The following is a 22,110-nucleotide window of genomic DNA, read 5'->3' as shown; positions in this document are numbered from 1 at the left end:
ACCTACTGGGAAAGAATAGAAACTATACAAGGGGAGTTAGGGGTTAACGCACAGACACCCTATCCCCTCCTACTGGCTGAGATAGGTATGATATCTCTAGAAGGGGGGGCATTATGTCAATTCATGACTTACCTCAAAACAAAGTTGAGAAGATGGACGCCAACAACATACTACTCAAGGCAATGGAAGCGATGCAAATCATGGGATGGCATAGAAAGGGAATGAAATGGATGGAATCATGAGGCATAACAGCCCCTGATATATCAGAGATGCATTTGAAATCAGGGAGATACTGACACAGAAAATACTACAGAGATTATGCCATAACCCGGGGACAAAAATGTAATTCTACAAACAGGAAATTCCCCCAATGGACAGCTATGGAATGCAAAAATAGCTTGGGGAAGACATATCATTGTTCAAAAGGCATCTAATCTGCACAATTAGAACCAGCTCACATGATCTAGAGGTGGAGAGTGGCAAGTGGGCAAGACCCAAGATCCCCAGAGAGGAAAGAACCTACAAAATCTGTCCCACAAGGGAGGTAGAAGATGAACATGTACTCCTGAGATGTAGAGCCTATGCACACATCTGAGAAGGATATGGCGACAGTAGAGGAGATCTGAAAAATCAGTTGAAACAGCCAGCTGAAAAGCTAGGAAGCTACTTAAAAGAAGTTTTGAAACACCGCAACAAGGTACACAGACTAGCACACAAGCTAGCACAACAAATACTAAATACATAAACAATTTTGTAAGATGTTAATTTCACTGGATGTTAAAGGGGACTATTAGTTTAATAGTGGTCACTAGTCCCATAGATCCTAAAGGGTCTCACACGGAGTTTAATAAAATCATATCATTACACATTTCGCTGCCATGAGCACTCCTCGATTCTCTGGTCTATCTAGATGTTGAAGTCATTTTGACATTTTGCATGTTGTCCCATAGGCCTGTGAGGCCTCCCGAAGACGTTAATATGACTCTCTCTCTCTCTCTCTCTCTCTCTCTCTCTCTCTCTCTCTCTCTCTCTCTCTCTCTCTAGGTCAATGCCATCTTCCAGAAAGTGACTTTCCTCCATAGAGTATGGGCCTTACCTCATAGGAGACTACTGAGGCGGGCACTAGAGTCTTCCATATGACTAGCAAAGAGTGGGGCTAATACATGGTATGCACGTGTATCCACATCGTTTTCCAGTCACGGTATCCAGATGGACCGGCTGCCCCCCTTCCAGTACAGCATGGACGCACCACCCAAGTCAAATCCCTCGAGATGAGATTAATTATATCATACGGTTAGACCTCCTCCATCTCCACACATCTCAAGCTTGGGGGGGGGGGGGGGGGGGACCAGGAGTTCCCCACCAAGATCCAGTTCTATCGCGATCATTTTCTGAGAGAATCAGAGGACAGACTCATCATCAGACCCCAATACCTTGATAGAGGAGTCTCACATGCACTGAGGATTGCCATTGGACAGATGCGGTTCTCGTCACATCAGCTAGGGATCGAAAGCAAGGAGAGCTGCAAGCATACCTAGAGAGAAGCGAATCTATATGTTATGCATACTGGAGACAGTTGAGATAGAGGAGCATTTCTTATGTATTTGCCCAGCAATGAGATCTGGGAACCCTATCACTGTCTCTTTTAGGAAGGGTAGGGCACTCTCCCAACTGATCCACTTCCATGATCAAGTCTGCATGGGGCTCTATTTGATTGAGATGCGACGACACAAAGAGATGCAACTACGACATATTAGAAAACAACAAGCATTGACAGCACCACAGGATGCTAAGGGAGACCCATCACAATAACGTGTCGATTTCTATGCATTTGAGTTGGCTCCGGGCCACAGAGGGGTGAAGGAGGAGGAGCTAGGAGACATTTGGGCAGCATGGATTCGTGAAAAAGAGAGACAGCACGCTACTGCTGAGCGAGAGACGTAAAGTCCACGCATGACACAGAGAGTGACCGGAGCACGCACGATTGAGGTCCATCTCTGCCCTCCTTAGAGAAGACCGCCCGAGATGAGATGCCACTCTTAATCTAGCTCTTCAGATACAGATGTCACGAGGATGTGAAATTATAGACTTTTTTTTTTGGCAAGAAAATTACTTCATTAAGTATGAAAGAAAACCGCGTAAGCAAGCTCAAATGCGGGAGTACATCATGCAATGCATGAGGGAAAAAACAGCTCAAAATGAGCTAATAAAGATCCAAGGCGGAGGCTGAAAATGCCATCTCAACCTTGAAGGAGACTCAGAGAAGAAGGGAGATCCTCTCCAAACTCTGAAAAAAGTGACTCTTCTGGCTGTGGCTGCTCTAGAAGATCCCTGCATGCTCGCCCAAATGGCCATCAGAGTGTGTACTGTGTCGGTCCAAATACTGGCCATAGTCTGGGAAGGGTGAACCTGGATACTCTCCATCGCCTCTGTACATTTGGCTCTTCTTATATGCCAAGCTGTAATGCTAGCCAAAATCTCCCAAGACGTGTCTACTAAGGCATGAGCAGCACTGAAAGGAGTGAAGGGAACATCCTAGAGGGAACACGACTCCACTGAGTGTCGCCGTACAATGAAAGCTGGATCTAGATCATGTCCCTCGAAAAACACCTGTGAGCCAATAAGAGATAACCAAGCCACTGAACCCCAGGTCATATAAAGCAATGCTGTACTGACTCAACTGCCATGTGACAATGAGGACAAGTAGGATCAGCCCCGAACCTGGATCTCCATAGGTTCACTGCAATTCCTCCATGAATAGAAAGCCAAAAGAAAAGAGTGATCTTTCTATTCCAGAGGGATTTTCAGAGCCTATGTCAAAAGTTCTTCCACACAACTGCGGAAATCTGAAAACTATCCCAATGTGGCACTCTGGAGGGCCTCCAACCTCTACTGCTAAGCTGAAATCTCCAGGCATTTCTAACTATGTATCGAAAGAAGGGGAAGCTCTTCTCTCAGTGTCCCTCATCAATCCATTCCCACTCCCCTGGGTCCCCGGGCATTTCTAACTGTGTATCGAAAGAAGGGGAAGCTCTTATCTCAATGCCCCTCATCAATCCATTCCCACTCCCCTGGGTCCCACTGCAAGAACCTAATAGGGGAACCACCATACAGCCAAAGTCTCCAAGACCCAAGCGCAAGGAGAATAGGATCAGGGTCAAGATACCACTGTGAGTCCCTGCCCCATTCCATGAATCCTGCAATCCTGACAGGCTGAAAAGCAAACTCCAAAAGAATATCATCAGAAGAACTGACAAGTCTGCCTCCCGACTGAACATCAAAGACAAGGGTATCCTCATGTGCATCCTACAATGCAATGATTTGTAATGGAATGCCCGTCCTTGAAAATGCTCCCCACCAAGTGGACTCTGTAAGCGGCATGTCATCTATATCAATCCACACATGCGGAATGGCTACCTGTATCTATTGTATCCTGAGTGCACTCCCTTTGAGGTGGCCAACTGCTAGAAGTCTCTGATCCTCTGGAAGTCTCATAAAGGCTTGCCAAGTGCCTACCATAGAGGCAAGTCCCCTCTCCCATCTAGACCACTGCATATAATGTGACACTCCAAGTGGCCTACCATGATCATCCAAAATAGAGTCATTCCACATGACTGGTTGTCTGTGAATTTCTTCACGAGAGTTGGGTGGAACTCTACGAAGTGTGTTTCTGAAGCAGCCCCAAGCTTTCAGAATAGCAGCCATGAGAGGGAAAGGGAGAGACTTGAGATGGGCTGAAGTAAAGATCCATCTGCTGCTATCCAACCAATCTCCCCCATGAGAAGAAACTCTAAGAGTTGGGAAGATCATTACTATGCACACCCTTCTCATCATCATTCTTCTCCCTCAAGAGTCTGTGTGAAGAAACTATTAGACTCACCTTTCTTGGGCTGCTCAACTTCATCATCCTCCTTGTTTTGAAATGTCTTCAAAAATGCACCCGCACTTTGGTTTCAAGCATTAGCTTCTTCTTCAAAGCATTTAAAGATGGGCACAAGACTGAATGTTGCGTACAAAAAATCCTTCCAAGGCTCCTGTCCAGGCATCAATCCACATACTACAAACTTGCAGAGTAAGGCCATACACTGCAAGTTCGGATCAATAATATTGAGACCTCCTTCTCTTGTGGGGAGAATGAGGGTCTCCCAAGCCACCGTGGCTACAACATCTGAGGTGCCATCTAAACCACTTCATAGGAAGTTCCTGATAGGTCTCATTAGCTGAGAAATACAACCTCTAGATCTGCACCAACATGAGCAAACAAACCAGGCAGTGGCCAATAAGACCTGGTTCACAACCACAACTCTGGATGCAAGGTCAAGTCTGGCTAAACTCCAAAAGATGAGTTTCCTCTTGATACTCTCCAACACGGGAGCAAACTGCTATGCCGGAGAGATGCCCACCCCAACCTAACATCCCAGATACCTGACGGAGACTCCCCTCTGAATCCAACTGAATCCTATGCCAATCCCCCAGACTGGAGTGTCCTCATCACTGATCCAAAAAACATTGAATTTGTTCCAATTTATGTGTGCACCTACCGCAATGCAAAACAAATCCAATGCCATCCTGAATGAATTCAGTGTCTGTGGAGTGGCATCCAAAAAAACAGCCGTATCATCTACCAACTCACTGTCTAAGAGCTCATCCTCAGAGGAAGCCTGAACCCTACAATCCCGGCTTAAGCTCTAATGTAATAGCTCATAGCCTCAGCCACAAAAAGGAATAAAAAGGGGGCTAAGGGGCATCCTTGACAGACTGATCTGGTAGTCTAAAACCTATCCCCCCTGACTCCACCAATGAGAACCTGGCTGTGGGCTGATCTGTAGAGGGCTGACACCCCTCTGATCCATGTATCTGAGAAGCCAAAACGAGTAAGTGTGCCCTCCAGAAAGCCCCAATCTACCCTGTCATAAGCTTTCTCAAAATCCAAGAGTAGAATGACCAACCTGTGGCCATTATGCATGGTCCAATCCGAGGCCTCCCAAAATGAGAAGATGTTATCAAAGATGCTCCTGCCATGTGTGAAGCCTGTCTGCGTATCATGAATAAGATCTGGTAGAAATGGCTGCAGACTAAGGCTCATAGCTTTAGCTAAGATTTTATACAAGGTAATCAGTCTCCACTGTGACACTAAATTCTTGCAACCCTCTTTCGGAATCAAATGAATGAGGCCCTCCATAAGTGAGTCTGGCATCTTGCCCGAGTCCCATACACCCTGCAGGGCTGAGGTAATGTGATCCCCAATCTGATCCCAAAAAGTAATAAAAAATAGTGGGGTAAGTCCATCTGAACCAAGACACTTGCCCTGTGTCCTACAAAGTGATGATCAAGTATCATTGTTTGCAAGCATAACTAGGATTAGACAGATACATATACCACCCTGGGGGCGGCCACAATACAATAGACTATGATCTACTTTCACCTCACAGGTCTCTGCTTTCACACTGCACCCTGAGCTGACCATTCAAATCTATCCTTTAATCCAGCCCTGCCACAACCCATCCACGTCAGTCTTATAGTAACTCCATCCACATATCCATGTACTATAATTATGACTTCGGCCACTCAGTAGACCACAACTACGGCAGCTACCCTTCCACATTCCAAGAGAATATAAACGTCCAACCAACCCTAGATGGCAAAGCTTAACTCCTCCCCCATTCCATTTTCCTAGGTACATGGCACTCATTTCGTTACCTGGCCAAGCCCACAGGAAACCCCTCCACAGATCTGTTTTTCAGAATGGTTGGTAAGATAAAGAGTGCAAATGCTGGCATTCTAAGACCAAACAAGGCCATCCAGGCAAGGAAGAAACTGCACGAGTGTGCCGCCACTCAATGTGACACAAGAAACAACAGTTCATTTGAAGCACAAGTGGTAACTCTTCAGCATCCTCTAGACCATCTATAATGAAAAACACCTCCAGAGCAGCAAGCACAAAACTCAACAGCAATGGCATATATTTCTGCTCATGAAATGCCTTGTCTGCAGAAGTCAAGATTTGCTATCTTCTGGCAACAATATTCATGGCACTTCTTCCTCAGAAGTACCCTTCATATCCCAGAGCAAAAATCCCTACAAGCTAAAGCAACCTTCATAAAAGGCACCTGCTGGAAGGGGAGTTTTAATGGGAGATGACTCTACACGAATGGATATATACATGTCTAGGCGCCAAAACACCCCCCCCCCCCCCCCCCCCTCAATTTTATCTTGTGCGCTGACTCAATAAACTAAAATTGAAGTGATGACACTAATGCAGTCAATCTGACTCAATAAACTAAATTTGAAGTGATGACACTAATGCAGTCAATATGTTTCCCTGGTCAAGAAAAAACCAAAATCACAAATCAAATCATTCAAGTGAGAGGGGAGAGGCAGAGCCGCAGAGGAGAGGTTGCTAAGAACTTTCATGCATTCATAACCAAGTAAGCAGATGACACACAATTGCTGATATTCTCTGAAAAGACATCTGGCAGGAGTGATGCCTACTCCTTTATCAAAAGACTTTACAACCACATTATCATTTCCAGTATGACAGCTATGAGGTGATCCAAGACTTACCTACACACTAGAGGTAGAGCGGATAAAATCTGCACACCACCAAATGGCTGAGTCATGACACAACACAGATTTTCAAGTATTAAAACCATCACAGACTTTATGTATCACATAAATATCTGCATTTTAGTACACGGATGAAGCTAAAGGCATCCTCTTCCTTTGCAACTTAAATTTCTGATTTATGGCACCTCTACTCAGCTAATGTGCTTGTGAGCAGAGAGATCATCACAAAAAAACATTCAAGAGCATGCTCTCACACGTTTTGTTCGGCACTCTTGCCCTTCAGCTGCATCTTCTTCTGGTATGACCCCTTCAACCTAAATAGACAAATGTTGCCATTATTTCAGGCAAAGCATACAGTTGCAGAACCGAGCATCATCGCCCAAATACCTTTGGCAAAACTCCCAGAACTGGCCCTGCTTTTATCTGATCATCCTGATCTACCAGCTCCATCTCCTCCTTTGGCTTTCTTATTGATTGGCTTTGCACGTTAATGTTGCTTTCATTACCCTTGAATAAGGGAACATCTTTCTTACCCCTTGTTGAAAAAACCTTTTGTCCTTCTTCACTGTCATCCTCATCAGAATCTAGGTCCAATATATGACCAGTTCCAATCCTTGAATCCCTCTTTATAGACTGAGAAAAGTCAAGGACTTTATTGTTCAAGTGTGGTTTCCCCAACCTTGATTTCTCTTTTGGCATTGTATCACGTGATGAGGTCGATGTTGAAGAGGAAGGTAGAGTTTGAAAATCCTTCAACGGACTCTGCAATGAACAGACAAAACTCAAATCATGAAAATGTAAATAATTTTGCAACAAGAACAAAATCACATGCACATCCCAAGACACACAATGAGCACAACACAAGGCAATAAATGTTTAACTATAGGTCAAGCTTTCAAATCCCACTAGACACTCTATCAGCTGCAGCCTACAATCATGAATATACAATTGAAAATCTAACAAAGAACCCACCAAGCTCCTATACTTTTATCCAAAGCTCTCAATTACTATACTTTTGCTCACTTTGAAGCTCTTCGAGTGTTGTGCTCATCTCAAATAGTAAATGGGCAAGATGCAGCACCACACAGATGTCACTGCTAAAGAATTATTTTGACACGAGGGATAAATCCTCATATATATATATATGAATCCAGGAACATGCCCAAACTCATCCTCTGAAAATAAAACAAAGTGTGCAGTGACAGTCACTCACAAGGTTGAAAACCATCATGTCCACCACACATAGCAAGGACTAGCTACTATGACATCCCCGCCAATGTCATCAGCGTCCAGCAGTCGGCGTAGACCATAGTATAATATATGCTCTCACACATACATATCACACACCCACGCGTACTTGAGCATCCATTTGTACAAAGGTCTTCGTACTAAGTTTCTGTCAGCACTCAGGAAGCACACTCAGCCATGACAAAGGCTAGCACTAAAGGAGAAGGCTAATTAATGAGTAGTCTGCATTCTACTATTTCATTTGAGTCACTCCAAAATGAGCAATATACTGCTGGAGATAGAAAGAATTTATTGCAATATCAACTAGATGCAACATGGACGAAAACTTCACAGGGGCAAATTTGCATGTCGCTAATACAGCCGGAACATGTATCTAGATGAATCCAGGAACATGCCCAAACCTCTGAAATTACAACACAGTGTGCCATTTTTTGCCTAAACGTAATTACAAGTTATAGCTTGTTATCATGAGAGCCAGGCAACATAGTTTTCTCTTATCAGACATCAACGTGTTTTAACAAATTGGAAGGCCAAGTATGCACATGTTTTGCTTGTGGTTTTTTGAGCTAAGTTTAAAAGAGGGAAATAATGGTTCTTATACATGATCTGAATTTTATTTTTTTGCCACAAGTCCCACAAAATTAAGGTCGGGGGTGTAAATGGAAGAATTTAGAAAAAAAGCTGAAGCTGAAAAACTGCAATTCATGGCAACGCGGACGTTACAACCTGAAAGGTGCGCAGCCAATCGGGAGAAGGTTCCCTGTCAGGAGGGCTATCATCCATGCCTGGAGATTGCAAAGCTTCAATCTGAATATTCAAATCAGAAGCTCCAAAATTTCTGTGAAATTTTGCCTCACTTGATTTAACACAGCAGAACGACCAGTAACTTGTCAATATGGCAGATTGTGCACGTTGATAGTCTGCAATAAACGTCAGAGCTATCAAAAGCTTGCTATCACTACTATGTAGTGCATCTTGTCTTCTCTCAAAATGGCCGATGCTCAACCTATAAAGTGAAACTTAAAATGGAATTGCAGTATGTATAGGTGCTCAGATGCTGAACAAAGGGTAGGAGAGCAGCTCAATTAGTTTTTGAATTTTATATTTGAAGAATTTCAAATCTCTTTTGGAGGGAATTCCGCATTTTAAGGTAACGTAAAGACTTCCCCCGCCCCAAACACACACACTCAACCCAACCTGAAGAGAATCGCGCGCGGGCCCTCCCACCACCTCTCTCTCTCTCTCTCTCTACACTAATCTTCTGCCCTAAACAGCTACTCTGCACTATGCTAGTGTTCTATAGGTGTCCAAGGCCTCGTCCTCCAGCGATGATGCTACTGAACTGTAGAGAACAATCGAGGGGTGCTTTGGTATTAAGCAAATGTGGATGGGAATGGGTCCCGTCCATCTTCAAACGTCCTATTAATTAATTGAAAGATTTCATGTGCTTAAGCCTTATGACATTGTGGTACTTTTGTGGGAAATGGAGAAATTCTATGCCAAGGGTAGCACGTAGTCCCCTACCTTTTCTTCCCCACAAAATCAGATCACTTGAGCTCAAGGGTTTTGTGAACAAACTCTTTGAGCTCAAGGGTTTTGTGAGAAAAAGAGTTTGTGAAGCATTTAAGGGCTGAAAATGATATAAAAATCTAAGTTTTTACTAATCATTATGACATTCAAAGTGGGGAAAAAAATTTCCCCATGAAGAGCCTTTTCCCACCATGTCATTACCCCTTTAGAAGGTCATTCTATGCTTTCCGACCCCGTCAAAGGCTGGGGTCGCAACAATGTAGATCTGGACCGTTGGATTGACGATCTTCCATAATGGTAATCTTCCTCCCTTGCCCAACTTGCCATGTGTCAGCTCCCCAAGCCTTTGACAACCGGGAAAGGTGGGGCAGTCCCACTTTTCCACTCAAAAAATGGCTCACCGTCTGCCCACCCACTCACCATTTTCTAAGTGGGAAAGTGGTCCTCCCGCACTTTCCTTACTCCTTCAAAATTGATCCCTTCCATGTTGTTTAGCTAAACACATCCTACACCACTTTGTCTAAAGCCCTTATGACATGGTGGGAAAAAGGTTTTTGCAGGAAAAGTCAATTCCCCATGATGAATATCGTATTGTTTGGTGGAAATGTGGAGTAGATGTCATTTTCAACCTTTAAAAGCTTCACTTATTCCCTTTTCCCACTAGTTTTGTGGGAAAAAAATGGGGGAAAAAGGTGGGGGACCACATGCCTCTTGGCATTAAAGTTCCAATTTTCCACAAAACTCCCACCATGTCATAAGGCCTTAAGATGAGAGTAATGATGACAAATAGATTATGCTCGTAAGCCCATGTTGGTTCCTGAAGACTCTTAGTTTGGGTATGTATTCTCCATAAACCGTTTTCTCCACGTTCAAGAGAAAACAAGGTATGTCATGTGAATGGCAAAGTTTGAGAATTTAGCTTGAAAATTAAAAAGCAAGTGTTTTTAAGACGGTGATGGAGAGAGTAATGAGGTAAACGGTGGAGACCTCCTACGAGAGCATCTCCCTCCCCCCAACTGGATACGCACAGATGCCAATACAGAGCTCAAGACAATGGAACAATAGATGTCACTATCCGAGTGGATCTGTCTGCCCTCTGTGGATAGGACAAGACACTTAGACCAAGGGCCTGCTCCCCTTTTCTCTGCTTGACGACGACCTTGACTTGGAAGACAAAATAGTTTTCCCTTCATTGGCTAAAGACAAAGAATACCATTCCTTTTTTGTCATCGCCTCCGAGAATATGTTCTCCACCATTGCGTTATGGATTCAAAGCCTTTGGTAATCGGGGAGGAAGAGGGGGGCATGCATATCCCTCTTACGTGGTTGCAATTCAGAAGCCACGGAGCGAGGTTCTTCTCCACCCCCTCGGAATCGTGTTATCTTGCTCGTGCTTCCTATACATATGGGGCTTGGGCTACAGGACTACTACACCAAGCCGACACCACTAGTGATCGAACTCAGAGGAGGAGAGGAAAATGCCTTCTTTGAAATTAGATTTGTTGCAGACTCTTGGGAGGTAGTTGTAGAGAAACTTGGAATTTTTATAAAAGAGCAAGGAAGAATAGGGCAAAATTAGATCTCAGAGGATGGATAAAATTCAAGAAAAGATTAAGGGATTAGAAGCCCTGGCCAGGTTGGAGGATATGGATGCATAGGTTGAGCTATTGGTAGCCAGAAAAGAGCTTAAAAGATAGGAACAAATTATGCTAAATGACACCAAGATATACTTCAGAGAAGGTGGGCAGGGAAGTTGGATAGGCCTACTAAAAAGACTTTCAAACTCATTTGAAGGAAACCCTTTGTTAGAGAAGGCTGACAACACATTAGTCACTTCCAAGTAGGATAACATAAATCTGATTCAGAGTCACTTCCAAACCCTGCTCTCTTCTTCTATTATGCTAGATGAAGAGGTTCAAAGGGCTAGGGAATTATGCCAGGTAGTGAGAGAGAACTCTATGCAAAAAAATGATATGGTTTTTCTAGAGAGACCTCTCTCATTGGATGAACTGAAGAAGCAATACCTGTTATGGTAGAAGGAGAAACCCCTAGAGAAGATGGATTGCCAATTGAGTTCTACAAGGAATTTTGGGATGTGATTGGGCCCTATCTTCTATTATTGTGACAAGAAAGCCTAAAGAATGGAGGTTTGCTATCGCACATTAATGAGGGAGTTATAAAGCTCATTCCCAAAGAAGTACCTAAGGATGAGCTTAGGAATTGGAGGCCCCCAACTATGCTAACTGTAGTTACAAGATTTTTGCCAAAGCTTTGGCTCTTAGGGTTCAAAAGAAAATGAATGAGTGCATACTGGAAGAACAAAAAGGGTTCATCAAAGGACGTCACCTTCTTGAGGCCATTATCAATATTTGGGAGGGATGTGAGTATGCCAAAGAAAGGCACCCTATCAATCTCTATGACTTCTACTACAGTTTCTGGCAACTTGACTTTTTGTATATAAGTGAACCATATTAGCAAATAAGCATGCTTGATAGTGTACTTTATCACAACAGGAACTATACTTTCATTACAAAAAGAGAGAGTACAAGTAGATGCACAAAGGAAAAAATTTATCATTTGAAAGTGGAGATTACAGAAGTGGAACTTTGCCTCATGCAAGTGCATTAAAGGATCTAGTTTTCAAATGCTCAAAGAGTGTGTTGTATGTGGTGTGAATGCTTTTAAAATCCTCCCTTCAAATCATGGAAGGTGCATTCGAGGATCTTGCTACACTAAAGATTTTTATAGGCTCTAGGCTTGGCAGATGGTCTCGGCAAAGCAATACTTTTGGGAAGGAAGGGGTAGCCTTTTCCCCCCTTCTCTACATGTTCAAAACTCCTTGGTCTATTGCATCTACTTTAGCTTTCTTTTGTTGCCCACCTGCATTAAACAAAAGATCATTAAACCCTGTCTTACATACATATGTCAACAAAATTGCAACACAGAACAACATTTCAAGACAAGACAAGACAACCCTATCTTATAGATATATGTCCACAAAGTCTAAAGACAAGACAATGCAACATACTGGCTTCACCATCTTTTTGCTTTCCCCTTCCGCCTCTCTTCTTTAAAAAATTGTCCGCCAATTGCTCAAGGGTTTCCACCTCTGTGTCATGGCTACAACTGACATCACTAAGTATTTTCAAATCAGCATCCACACTGACTTTTGCTACATCATCCAAATGGGCAGTCTCCTCCTCGGCAATCTTCTCCTTGACCTTCTTGTAGCACTGTTTGTTGCATTCTCTTTTCCTTACCCACTGACGTCTACTGCATCATCCAAATGAGTCGTCTCCTCCTCAACAATCTTCTCTTCTACCTTCTTGGTAACACTCTCCATTGCATTCTCTGTCCCCCGCCCACAGGCTCCACTCTCTCCTCATACACCAAATGTAAACTCCTCTGCAAGCTTCTCTCCCCAAGGATAGTCACTAAACATTGATGGTTGGGTAGACACCCAGGTGCAAGCAAGCTCTGGGATTCTCTGGCTATAGCCAAGCTTCACACATGTTGATGTGGATGTACTTGCACTAGTAATGCACAAAGGGTGGCATTGGTATCTATATGCAAGCATGTACTAGGGTCAACTTTTTCTTGGGTGTAGCCAATCACGAAACTATTTTTGGGGCCATTTTGGGGCCACGATGCGATGCACTCGTGGGTGAATATTTGAATTTTGTGTGGACCTGCGCTCTCATCGAAAATTTTCTTGACGTCATGATGCTGCACTGGCGTAATAATGAGATGCAATCTATTCATTTTGAACACCATAGAGCTCGACACACGACAACTCTGCACTACATCGTGAATCTCTACAATGCTTCATGCAACGCAGTCTTTGGCTTGAGTCGCTTGACCACTTATCATCATGCAGCCTTTTGCCACCGCACCTTTGCCACCTGTCACTAGGCACCGCACCCATGCACATCATTAAAATTCAAGGTTGGCTTGAAGAGACCATTGCGCTGGTTCTTAGCGTAATAATGAGATGTAATCTATCATTTTGAACACCGCCGCAGTGTCGTCTCTAGTCTGACCACCTGTCATCGTGCAGTCTTTTACCGCTGCAGCTTTGCCCATGCAGATCATAGGTTGGCTTAGATATACCACCGTGGTGGTTTTTGGTGTAATAATGAGACACAATCTATCATTCTGAGCATCGCCTCAGCATAGTCTCTAGCTTGTTGACGACCTGTCATCACCTAGAATTCAAGGTTGTCTTAGAGAAACCACCGCACTAGTTCTTGGAGTTATAGCTCCGTTACCTATTTTTACGTATTGTAGGAGGAAGTCTATGATGACACTAGCATGCTAGAAAATATAAGGAGATCTATGACAGCCATTGTGCTGGTTCTTGGAGTTATATATTTGTATACCAAGGAAAATGTATTTCCTTGTGTAACCAAGTAAAATGCAATTGATGATATGGACCTTGAGGGGTCTCCTTTAGGGACAAGGGCCATATCGACATGCCAAATCTATCCAGTGGCATCCTGTATTGTATAATGCATGTCAACATGGCCCTTGCCCCTAGAGTGGACCCCTTAAGGGCCATATCATCAATTGCATTTTTTGAAAGTTCAATTGTATTTTTCTAGATGCAACCACAATAGTGGGTCATTGGAGCTATTTTAGCACTATTTTGGTCATAAACCAAGGGAATTTCTAGTCCTGCTTTACTAGTAATTTAGTCCTTGTTGCAATAAATATAAATGAGGGCAAAAGTCACCGTGGTGACTTGAGGCGGTGCCATCTAGATAATCAACTATAATTCATCGAGTGAAAATTGAGAAAAAGAGATTACAATGTACATCTACATCCAAAAACAGGTTATATAAAAATTGACAACTTATACTAAGCAAAAAATGAACAAAGGATCTTACATTTATAAAAACTCAGCAATTGCTAAGAGCCTTAAAGGCCAAAAGATTACAGCTAGCAACCATGACCATTTAAATATAAAAGTTAACAACAGTGCATACTGAGAGCGTTAAATTGAACAAAAAGAGATTATATAAATGTAATAAAAACTCAGCAATTGTTGAGAGCCTTAGAGACCAAAACATTACATCCAGTGAGCCAAAAGATCGTTGAGAGCCTTAGAGGCCAAAAGATTATATCTAGCCTGAGTGGTTATGAGCCTCGTCTGAGCAAGAGGGAATTTGTACAACTTAGTATTTCCCCTAGTCTAGCTTGTTGCACTAAATTTTTTTAGGGAGCCAAAGGAGGAGATGATGGAGAGGCCGAAGACCATGCACATTGCCAGGACTCAGATTATAGGCCCCCTAATAAGTCGAGAGTATTCTCCTATGAAAATACTGAGGCTTTTGTCGACGTCTAGGGGGAACCCATATAGCACCGAGGCCAGAGGTGAGCATGTCATCTAAGGTGGTGACACGCAGATATGGGGGGAATCGACTGTGGGAACGAAGGGTCTCCACTAGTGCCAACATTTCTACTCCAGATGAGTGCAATGCAATCACCTTATATGAGAAGGCAGATAACATTGGGATCATAGTGCATCGAGGGGGGGTGGTAGTAGGCATGGTGAAGATGAGTGGGTGAGCAACAGATAAGCAGGGGAGAAGATGAGTGATGAGAGTTAGAGGAGGGAGCATGGAGAAAAGTAGAGTAGGGGTGGAAAAGAGTTGGAGGAGAGGTGTGGAGCAAAGTAGTAGAGTAGGGGCGGATGAGAGCAACATAGTAAAATGCCGAATGCCACAAATCTTATATATTATATGTTATAAAATTAGAGCCACCGTAGTGGCTAGAGCTCGGGGTTTCATCCATATTAATTGCAAGCCACCACGGTGGAATCTTAGGCACCACTCGAGACGAGCTGGTAATCATAAAGCAGATGCATGTGGTGGCTGGTAATTAACTGCCAGCGTGGTGGAATCATAGCCATGACAAACGTGGCTAATGAGAGCCACCACCACTAGGTAGTAATTTCCACAAAAGTAAATCATGAAGCCTAATCATCTCTAATCACTCATTACCATGCATTCTAGTACTCTATTGAGCATGCGAGCCCGGTGACTGGTAATTTTTTATGCACTCGTATAGGATCATGCATGCTTAAGCCCGGTGGTGGGTGAGTAGGCCACTGCGGTGCTGGTAGTTAACTAGCCTAGTGGAATCATAGCCATGACAGACATGGCTGATAAGAGCCACAACCACCAGGAAGTAAATCCCACAAAAGTAAATCATGAAGCCTAATCACCTCTAATCACTCCTTACCGTGCACTCTAGTACTCTCTTGAGCATGCAAGCCCGGTGACTGGTAATTTATTACACTCGTAGTAATCATGCATGCAAGCCTGATGGTAGTAACTGGAAGGTGAGTAATTGCAAGCCACTACGTTTGCTGGTAATTAACTGTCAGCCTGATGGAATCTTAGCTGCCACCATAGACGTGGCTAGGAATCTTAGATGCCACCACCTCTTATCACTCATTACCATGCAAGGTAGTATTGTCGCCTTGAATTAATCAAAATTTGGTCCAACCACCGCGGTGGCTCTCACCTTGACAAAGTAGTCGGGCTACAAACTTAAGCCTTCGCTATTCCATTCCCTTAACTATTTTGTCTTCTATCCCTCTTGATTGTTTCTTTCTCCCTTGCACTCAGACTACAAACTCAAGCCTCCACTATTCCATTTCCTTCACTATTTCATCTTCTATCCCTCTCGACCATTTCTATCTCCCTTGCACTCTCCCTGCAACTTCTCTCCCCTCTTGTAATGGACCCTACATAGTCTAGGAGCTCCTCACACAATCTTTCCTCCCCCCTTGCAGCACAGTGTGAGAGCCTCTCCTCCACTGATCTTGAAATCATGACATATGGGAGCTCCTCTCTTGCACTTCAAAAGCCCTCCAAGCCTAGTTTAAGAAATGAAACAAGTAAACTATCCTAAAGCTTTATCACAAACAACCACTGGGCTAGTTTAGGCACCATTGACTTGCATTGTATCTAGCATGTGTATGATTTGCTCCTCAAGCACCTTGCATCCCATCCACTTTTTTCTATTTGGAGAAACTCTCTTGTGCCAAAACATCGTCACTGTAGCAACGACTTTTGCACTTAGGTTGTCTCTCCTTTTCTTGTATTCTGTTGAAGTTCACAGACTTCTCGGATCGGGATGATCATGCATTGCTTCTACTCTAAGTTCAACCACACTAGAGCCACGTAGAGAGAGAGAGAGAGAGAGAGAGAGAGAGAGAGAGAGAAGCTCAAAGTGAGTGAAGTGGAGAGTACATGAAGTGGCACATTTGGGATGCCCTGCACTTCTCATAATATTGTTGAAATTCTAAACCTCTTCCCCCCATGTTGGAAAATACATTCTTTTACACCCCAAAAACCACCATGTGAAAGCCTTCAAAAAAGGAGAAAAGTGATACCACCTATCCATGTTTTCACGCTTGTTGCATTTTGCGCTTCGATGTGTAGTCTAGATCTAGACTAGGACATCCTTAGAGGAGAATCAACTCCACCAAGCCAAGTAATCCATTGCCATATTACCCAATTAGTTCCCAATGATGTTAGTCTATTCAGTTCTTTCATCAGTATGCACACTCAAACATCGACACCAACTCAGTCTCTTGGATTCAACAGCTCAGCACTTCAGTTTGACACACTTGGCAGAGTGATCTTCCTCAAATTCAAGATTGTTGCATACATCTTGCACACCCATATACCACGCATTTACAATCATATTTATTGACTTTTTTTTGGCATTGGTTCCTTCATGCATGCACATCAGCCTTGTATAGCCTCTTGGCTATGCCTGACACACTACTATCATCATCATGTTATAGCCTTGATCTTTGGCATACGTTCTTCCATCACATGACGGTTTAAAGTTTGACAAATTTAGTGTGAGCCCCCAACAGTGGCAGCTCGAGCATAAGACCCCATGGTAGCTCTCACATAGTGTTCTCATGGGCAGACACTCTCATCGGTATGCGGGTAAGCCTCTTGTATAGAGCACAAGACCACCTCCAACATGGAGTTGTTCACATCACATAGTTGATGATACACCAGTCATGGTTCCAAATGAGACTTGTGAGTGGAAAGATAAACAACTTTGACCATTCATTGCCACAGGGTATGTACCCGTTTATGATGCAAACTCTAGCATCATTAGTCTTGAGAGATTTGAACACAGATGTTCCACATGTTAGCATGGATCAGCCCACACTTTTTGATCATGCACATTTCTTAGTAAGCCCTCAACATGAGCCACATTTGATGGTAAGCCCTCAACAGGAGGCAGTTGCATCTACATCAACACAGTCTGATTCCAGTGATGTACATCCATCACATTCATGCATGGATCCAACTCCATCTACTATCATATCAGCTGTAGATACATAGCAGAAGCTCAGCTATGATCATGTAATTTTTTAGCAAGTAAGTCCTCAAGACGAGGCGCTCAGATCCCAACATGTGGAGATACATGCCATAGTGCATTCAACTCTTTAGGTGATTCCATTCCAGCATCCATCACACTGATGCTTTCACCCTTGATACGGAGCACATTACATCTTTGGACATAGTTTCCATTAGTAGCATAGATCAACAGATAAGTTTGCAAGACATTTTAGCATTGGCTCGGTCATGCTACATTGTACCACACTTGGATCTAATGATCACCACCTCTTTCAATCAACAGATCATTCCTCAGCATGAGGACATTTAGGCATCGCTATAGTCCTACTCCAGTGTAGTGAACATCAGATTTAGCTGTAGTGCAACTTGGGGAGCCTTAACATTTCAGCAATGCACTTATGGCTATTATATATACTCCATACTTGATGCAGATTAGTGGTTGTTGGATACGGGACTACAGATCTATCCCGACATCAGCATTTGGCACCTCATATTCCTCAAGGATACCTTATGCATTCTCAGTTTTATTTCATGCTTCTAGGCCTTTTCACTGTCAGCTCCACCTTGAGCCTTTGACAAATGCTACATCCTTGCCGATAGATGTTTAGCCATGCACACATAAGATGACCTTTAGCTCATGACATTTGAGCATACAGGTTTAACAAGTTGCCATACCTTGTCGGTCTTATGGGCCTCTTCTTCATCAGAGCAGAGTATCATACTTGCACCTTCGGCTCCAGCATGTATGCAGCCCATGAATCACTTTGTCCATGCCGACTATGCGGTCTTCTTTGACCCACATCATTTGACAAAGATTATAGCTCTACTACAGCATATCTCACACATTGCTGTTAGTTCTTTTGGGTTGGTAACACTCCTGTATGTCATAACCTATCTGATCACATCTCCATATCTACATCAACTAGGTTCACATCTAGATGCTTCTTTCACAGAGCAGCTATGCAATCCACAATGACACATGACATGTTCAACTTTCACATGTTCGGCATGCAACACTACACATCGTTCTTCACGTTGTCATCTTTTGATCGATCAATCTTTAATCCAGGCGAGCATCTTATTTTTTGAAATTCCTTCCTTCGATCTACCTTCTTGGTTTTATTCCCAAAGGCGAAGGATGACCTACAACTTAAGAGGGGGAAATGCACGTTATGTACATGATCTAGTAAGTTGTACTCATTGTATAGGATTCTGCTCTGTAGTCACAATGCTGACACACATACTATGATTTTTTTCCAGTTTTCTTTTCAATTCTAGATGCTATCATATGCACCAAGAAAAATCCACAAAAAGGTCTTGTACATGCATGCTCTACTTTCCAAATGCAATTTAAGAGGAGGTTGTTAACCCTTGTGGCCAACAAGGGCTAGAAGTGCAGTCTAGGACAACAACGATGAGAGCATTGTGTGTATAGCATAGTAGCAAAGCTCCAATTGTAATATCTTGATCTTGAAAGATGGTATGATGAATCTTAAAGGATGAGGATAGCCAAAATCCTCTCGAGAAAAGATGTAATCATACCTGCAAAATTAGGATCTAGAGAGAGAAAGACAAAAACCTACACTTTTTGAGGTCCTCCCACTTTGTGTAGAGACCCAAAAGGTCCCCCCACTTTGTGTAGATACTCAAAGGTTCCCCCACTTTGTGTAGAGAACTAAAAGGTCCCCCCCAAAAGTGGAGGGACTCTGTCCAAAAGGTCTCCTACAAAAGAGGTCCCACCATGGAGTTACCTACTATGAATTGTGTAGAGACCAACATGTATAAATATCTCTCAATGGAATGAAGCTCCACTCTTTGGGGTCCAGTGTTCAAGATCACTATTGTGTTCATGTGATTGATCTCCATTACATCCACGCTCTCTTACACTATCGTGTTCTAGCATGCCCTTACCCTTGCACTCCCTACCCTTGTACTCCCTCCTCCTCCTCCTCCCTCTTCTCCATCTCCTTACCCTTGCCCTTGCACTCCCTACACTTGTACTCCCGTCTCCTCCTTCTCTTACCTCCTTCTCCATCTCCTCCTCCCTCCTCCTCCCTCTTCCTCCACCCTCCTCCTCCTCCCTCCTCCTCCCTCGTCCACCCTCCTCTTCCTCCCTCCTCCTCCCTCCTCCCTCTTCCTCCACCCTCCTCCCTCCTCCTCTACCCTCCTCCCTCCTCCTCCTCCTCCTCCCTCCTCCCTCCTCCTCCTCCCTCCTCTCTCCTCATCCACCCTCCTCTCTCTCCTCCTCCTTCCTTGTCCCTCCTGCTCAACCCTTACCCCTTGAATCTGCGAAGGAGACTAGCTCTCCACTCCTCAACCTTGGACTCCTCCTAAACCCTGTAGCCCCCTTTGAACCCTGAAGCTCCTAAATAGCTCTCTCAACCCTGTCCCCATTTCGAATCCTAAAATCCCCTTCTAAACCTTGAATTCTAGAGGAGGCAAGAGCCTCCATCAATCGTTATGATTAATCCCTCTTTCTCACCCACACACACACATGTTTGCATGTGTGAAAAAGAACCCCCTTCGAGAAACCATTCAAGACACATCCCTCAAGGAAAAGGAGTTGAAAAATGCTTCCATGTGGTGCAAAAGGAAAATGTTGCCATACATAATTACATTAATATACTAAACACCCAAAATTAACCCTTAATCTTTCCACATCCTATAAAAGCAACACCAACCCATCCTCACTTCTTTCCCCACACTTTTCCAAGCTAGTTCCATCTCCAAATTCCATCGAGCCTCCATATTTTTCATCTACCTCTATTGTCCGTCCTCTAACTTCCATCCACCATTTCCACCACCACCACCACCACTTTTTCTGTCAACCCCCCCTCCATCTCCATCTCCACCTCCCATCATCTTCCTCCCCACCACCTCCACTTTTTCCGTCCATTCCCCATCTCCCCCACTCAAGGTAATCATACTTTCCCCCTCCACCTCCACTCCACAATCTCTCTACCTATCTCTACACCCCCATCTCCTTACACTCCATATCCCCTTTTCCTCCTCCATCTCCGCTCCCCCTCCCCCTCCCCCTCCCCCTTGCCCTCCCTCCCCTTCCCCCTTCCACCACCACCACCCCACCCCTCCTTCCCCCCCCCCCCTTCCCCCTCCAACCCCCCACCCTTCTGCCTCCCCCCCTCCCCCTCCCCCCCCTTCCCCCTCTAGCCCCCCCCTTTCCACCCCCTGCCCTTCCCCCTCTCCAACACCCCCCCCTTTTCCACCTCTAACCCCCCCCCCTTCTCCACCCCTCCCCTCCACCCACCCCCCCTCTTAACCACTCCCCCCCCTACCCTCCACCTCCCACCACCCCCCCCCCTTCCACCTCCCCCCCCCCCCTTCCAACCCCTCCACATTCCGCCCCCCCCCTCCACCATCAAACCCACCCCTTCCCCCTCTCTTCCACCTCCCCCCCCCACCAACAACCCACTGCGCCCCCTCTGTAAAGCACCTCCTCCTACCTCCTTTTGAACCCCCCCCCCTCTCCTCTACCTCCTCGCACATCCTTTCGCAAAGCCCCCCCCCCCCCCCCCCCAATCCTCCACCTCCACCACCTCCCCCCCCCCCCCTCCACCTCAGCCCCCCTCTATAGAAAAAAAAAACCTAATTACTAACCCTAAAACTAACCCTAGTTAGGTTAGTAGTTGGGCTAGTGGACCCTAGATTAGGTTAGTGGAACATAGGTTGAGTTGTTTTGAAGTTAGGTTAAAGATAAATATGGTTCAGTTAGTGACTAACTACACCTGTTGGACTAACTGGTAGTCAGACTAACTAGCTAGTTAGGTCAACTAGGTTAGGCTAATTGAATTAGACCAGTTAAAGTAACTGTATTCCAATCTAACTAGAAGCTAGCTCACAACCCTAGTTAGCCCCAAAGTCTAGAGTCCATTCACACTTAGACCTCAAGACCAAAGGGCCCCTCATTCCACCTAATTTTAATGGTCCATAACTTGCTCATTACGGACCAAAAGTTGGACTCAGATTTAGCCACGGCTTCACACATAGAAACATCACACTATGGAAAAAATTTCCAGCCGGTTACACACCATTTAGGCATCCCTAACACTCATCAATTTGCGCCCCCGTTTGGGCCCCTTTTTGCACTAATTCGCTGCTAACTTTCCACTGTGACCTCTGATTGACGATCCGTCTGCACCGGCACATTCCCACACTCACATGGGACAATCCTAGGCACATTCTTAACACGATGGTTCCTACTACACTAACACATCTCTAACCCCCCTAACAAATTTACCCTTCTTTGGAGGCTCTTATCTTGGTCGTTTGAAGGCCAAATCACACCCAGTCTAAAGCCAAGATTCATGCATGCAAAGTCCAATATCAAACAATACTTTTCAAGTCATTTTCC

At 44.3% G+C, this 22,110-nt stretch overlaps 1 protein-coding gene across 1 annotated transcript in view; it reads right to left on the bottom strand.

The window, feature by feature from the left end:
- Positions 1-22,110, bottom strand: part of LOC147901366 (uncharacterized) — a 135,732-nt gene that overhangs the window by 5,662 nt on the left and 107,960 nt on the right. Inside the window, exons 2-5 of the mRNA XM_087376476.1 lie at positions 8,542-8,821; positions 6,955-7,329; positions 6,822-6,881; positions 6,565-6,593 (exon numbers count right to left, since the gene is read on the bottom strand). Coding sequence (XP_087232602.1) covers positions 6,565-6,593; positions 6,822-6,881; positions 6,955-7,329; positions 8,542-8,821 — 744 coding nt within the window. The remainder of the gene's footprint in view (positions 1-6,564; positions 6,594-6,821; positions 6,882-6,954; positions 7,330-8,541; positions 8,822-22,110) is intronic.

The sequence above is a fragment of the Dipteris shenzhenensis genome, chromosome 6 (genome assembly GCF_047967505.1).
Source record: "Dipteris shenzhenensis isolate YYH24624 ecotype China chromosome 6, Dip_SZ_1.0, whole genome shotgun sequence".
In the NCBI taxonomy this organism is placed as follows: Eukaryota; Viridiplantae; Streptophyta; class Polypodiopsida; order Gleicheniales; family Dipteridaceae; genus Dipteris; species Dipteris shenzhenensis.
This window is presented reverse-complemented; position numbering and strand designations above follow the sequence as displayed.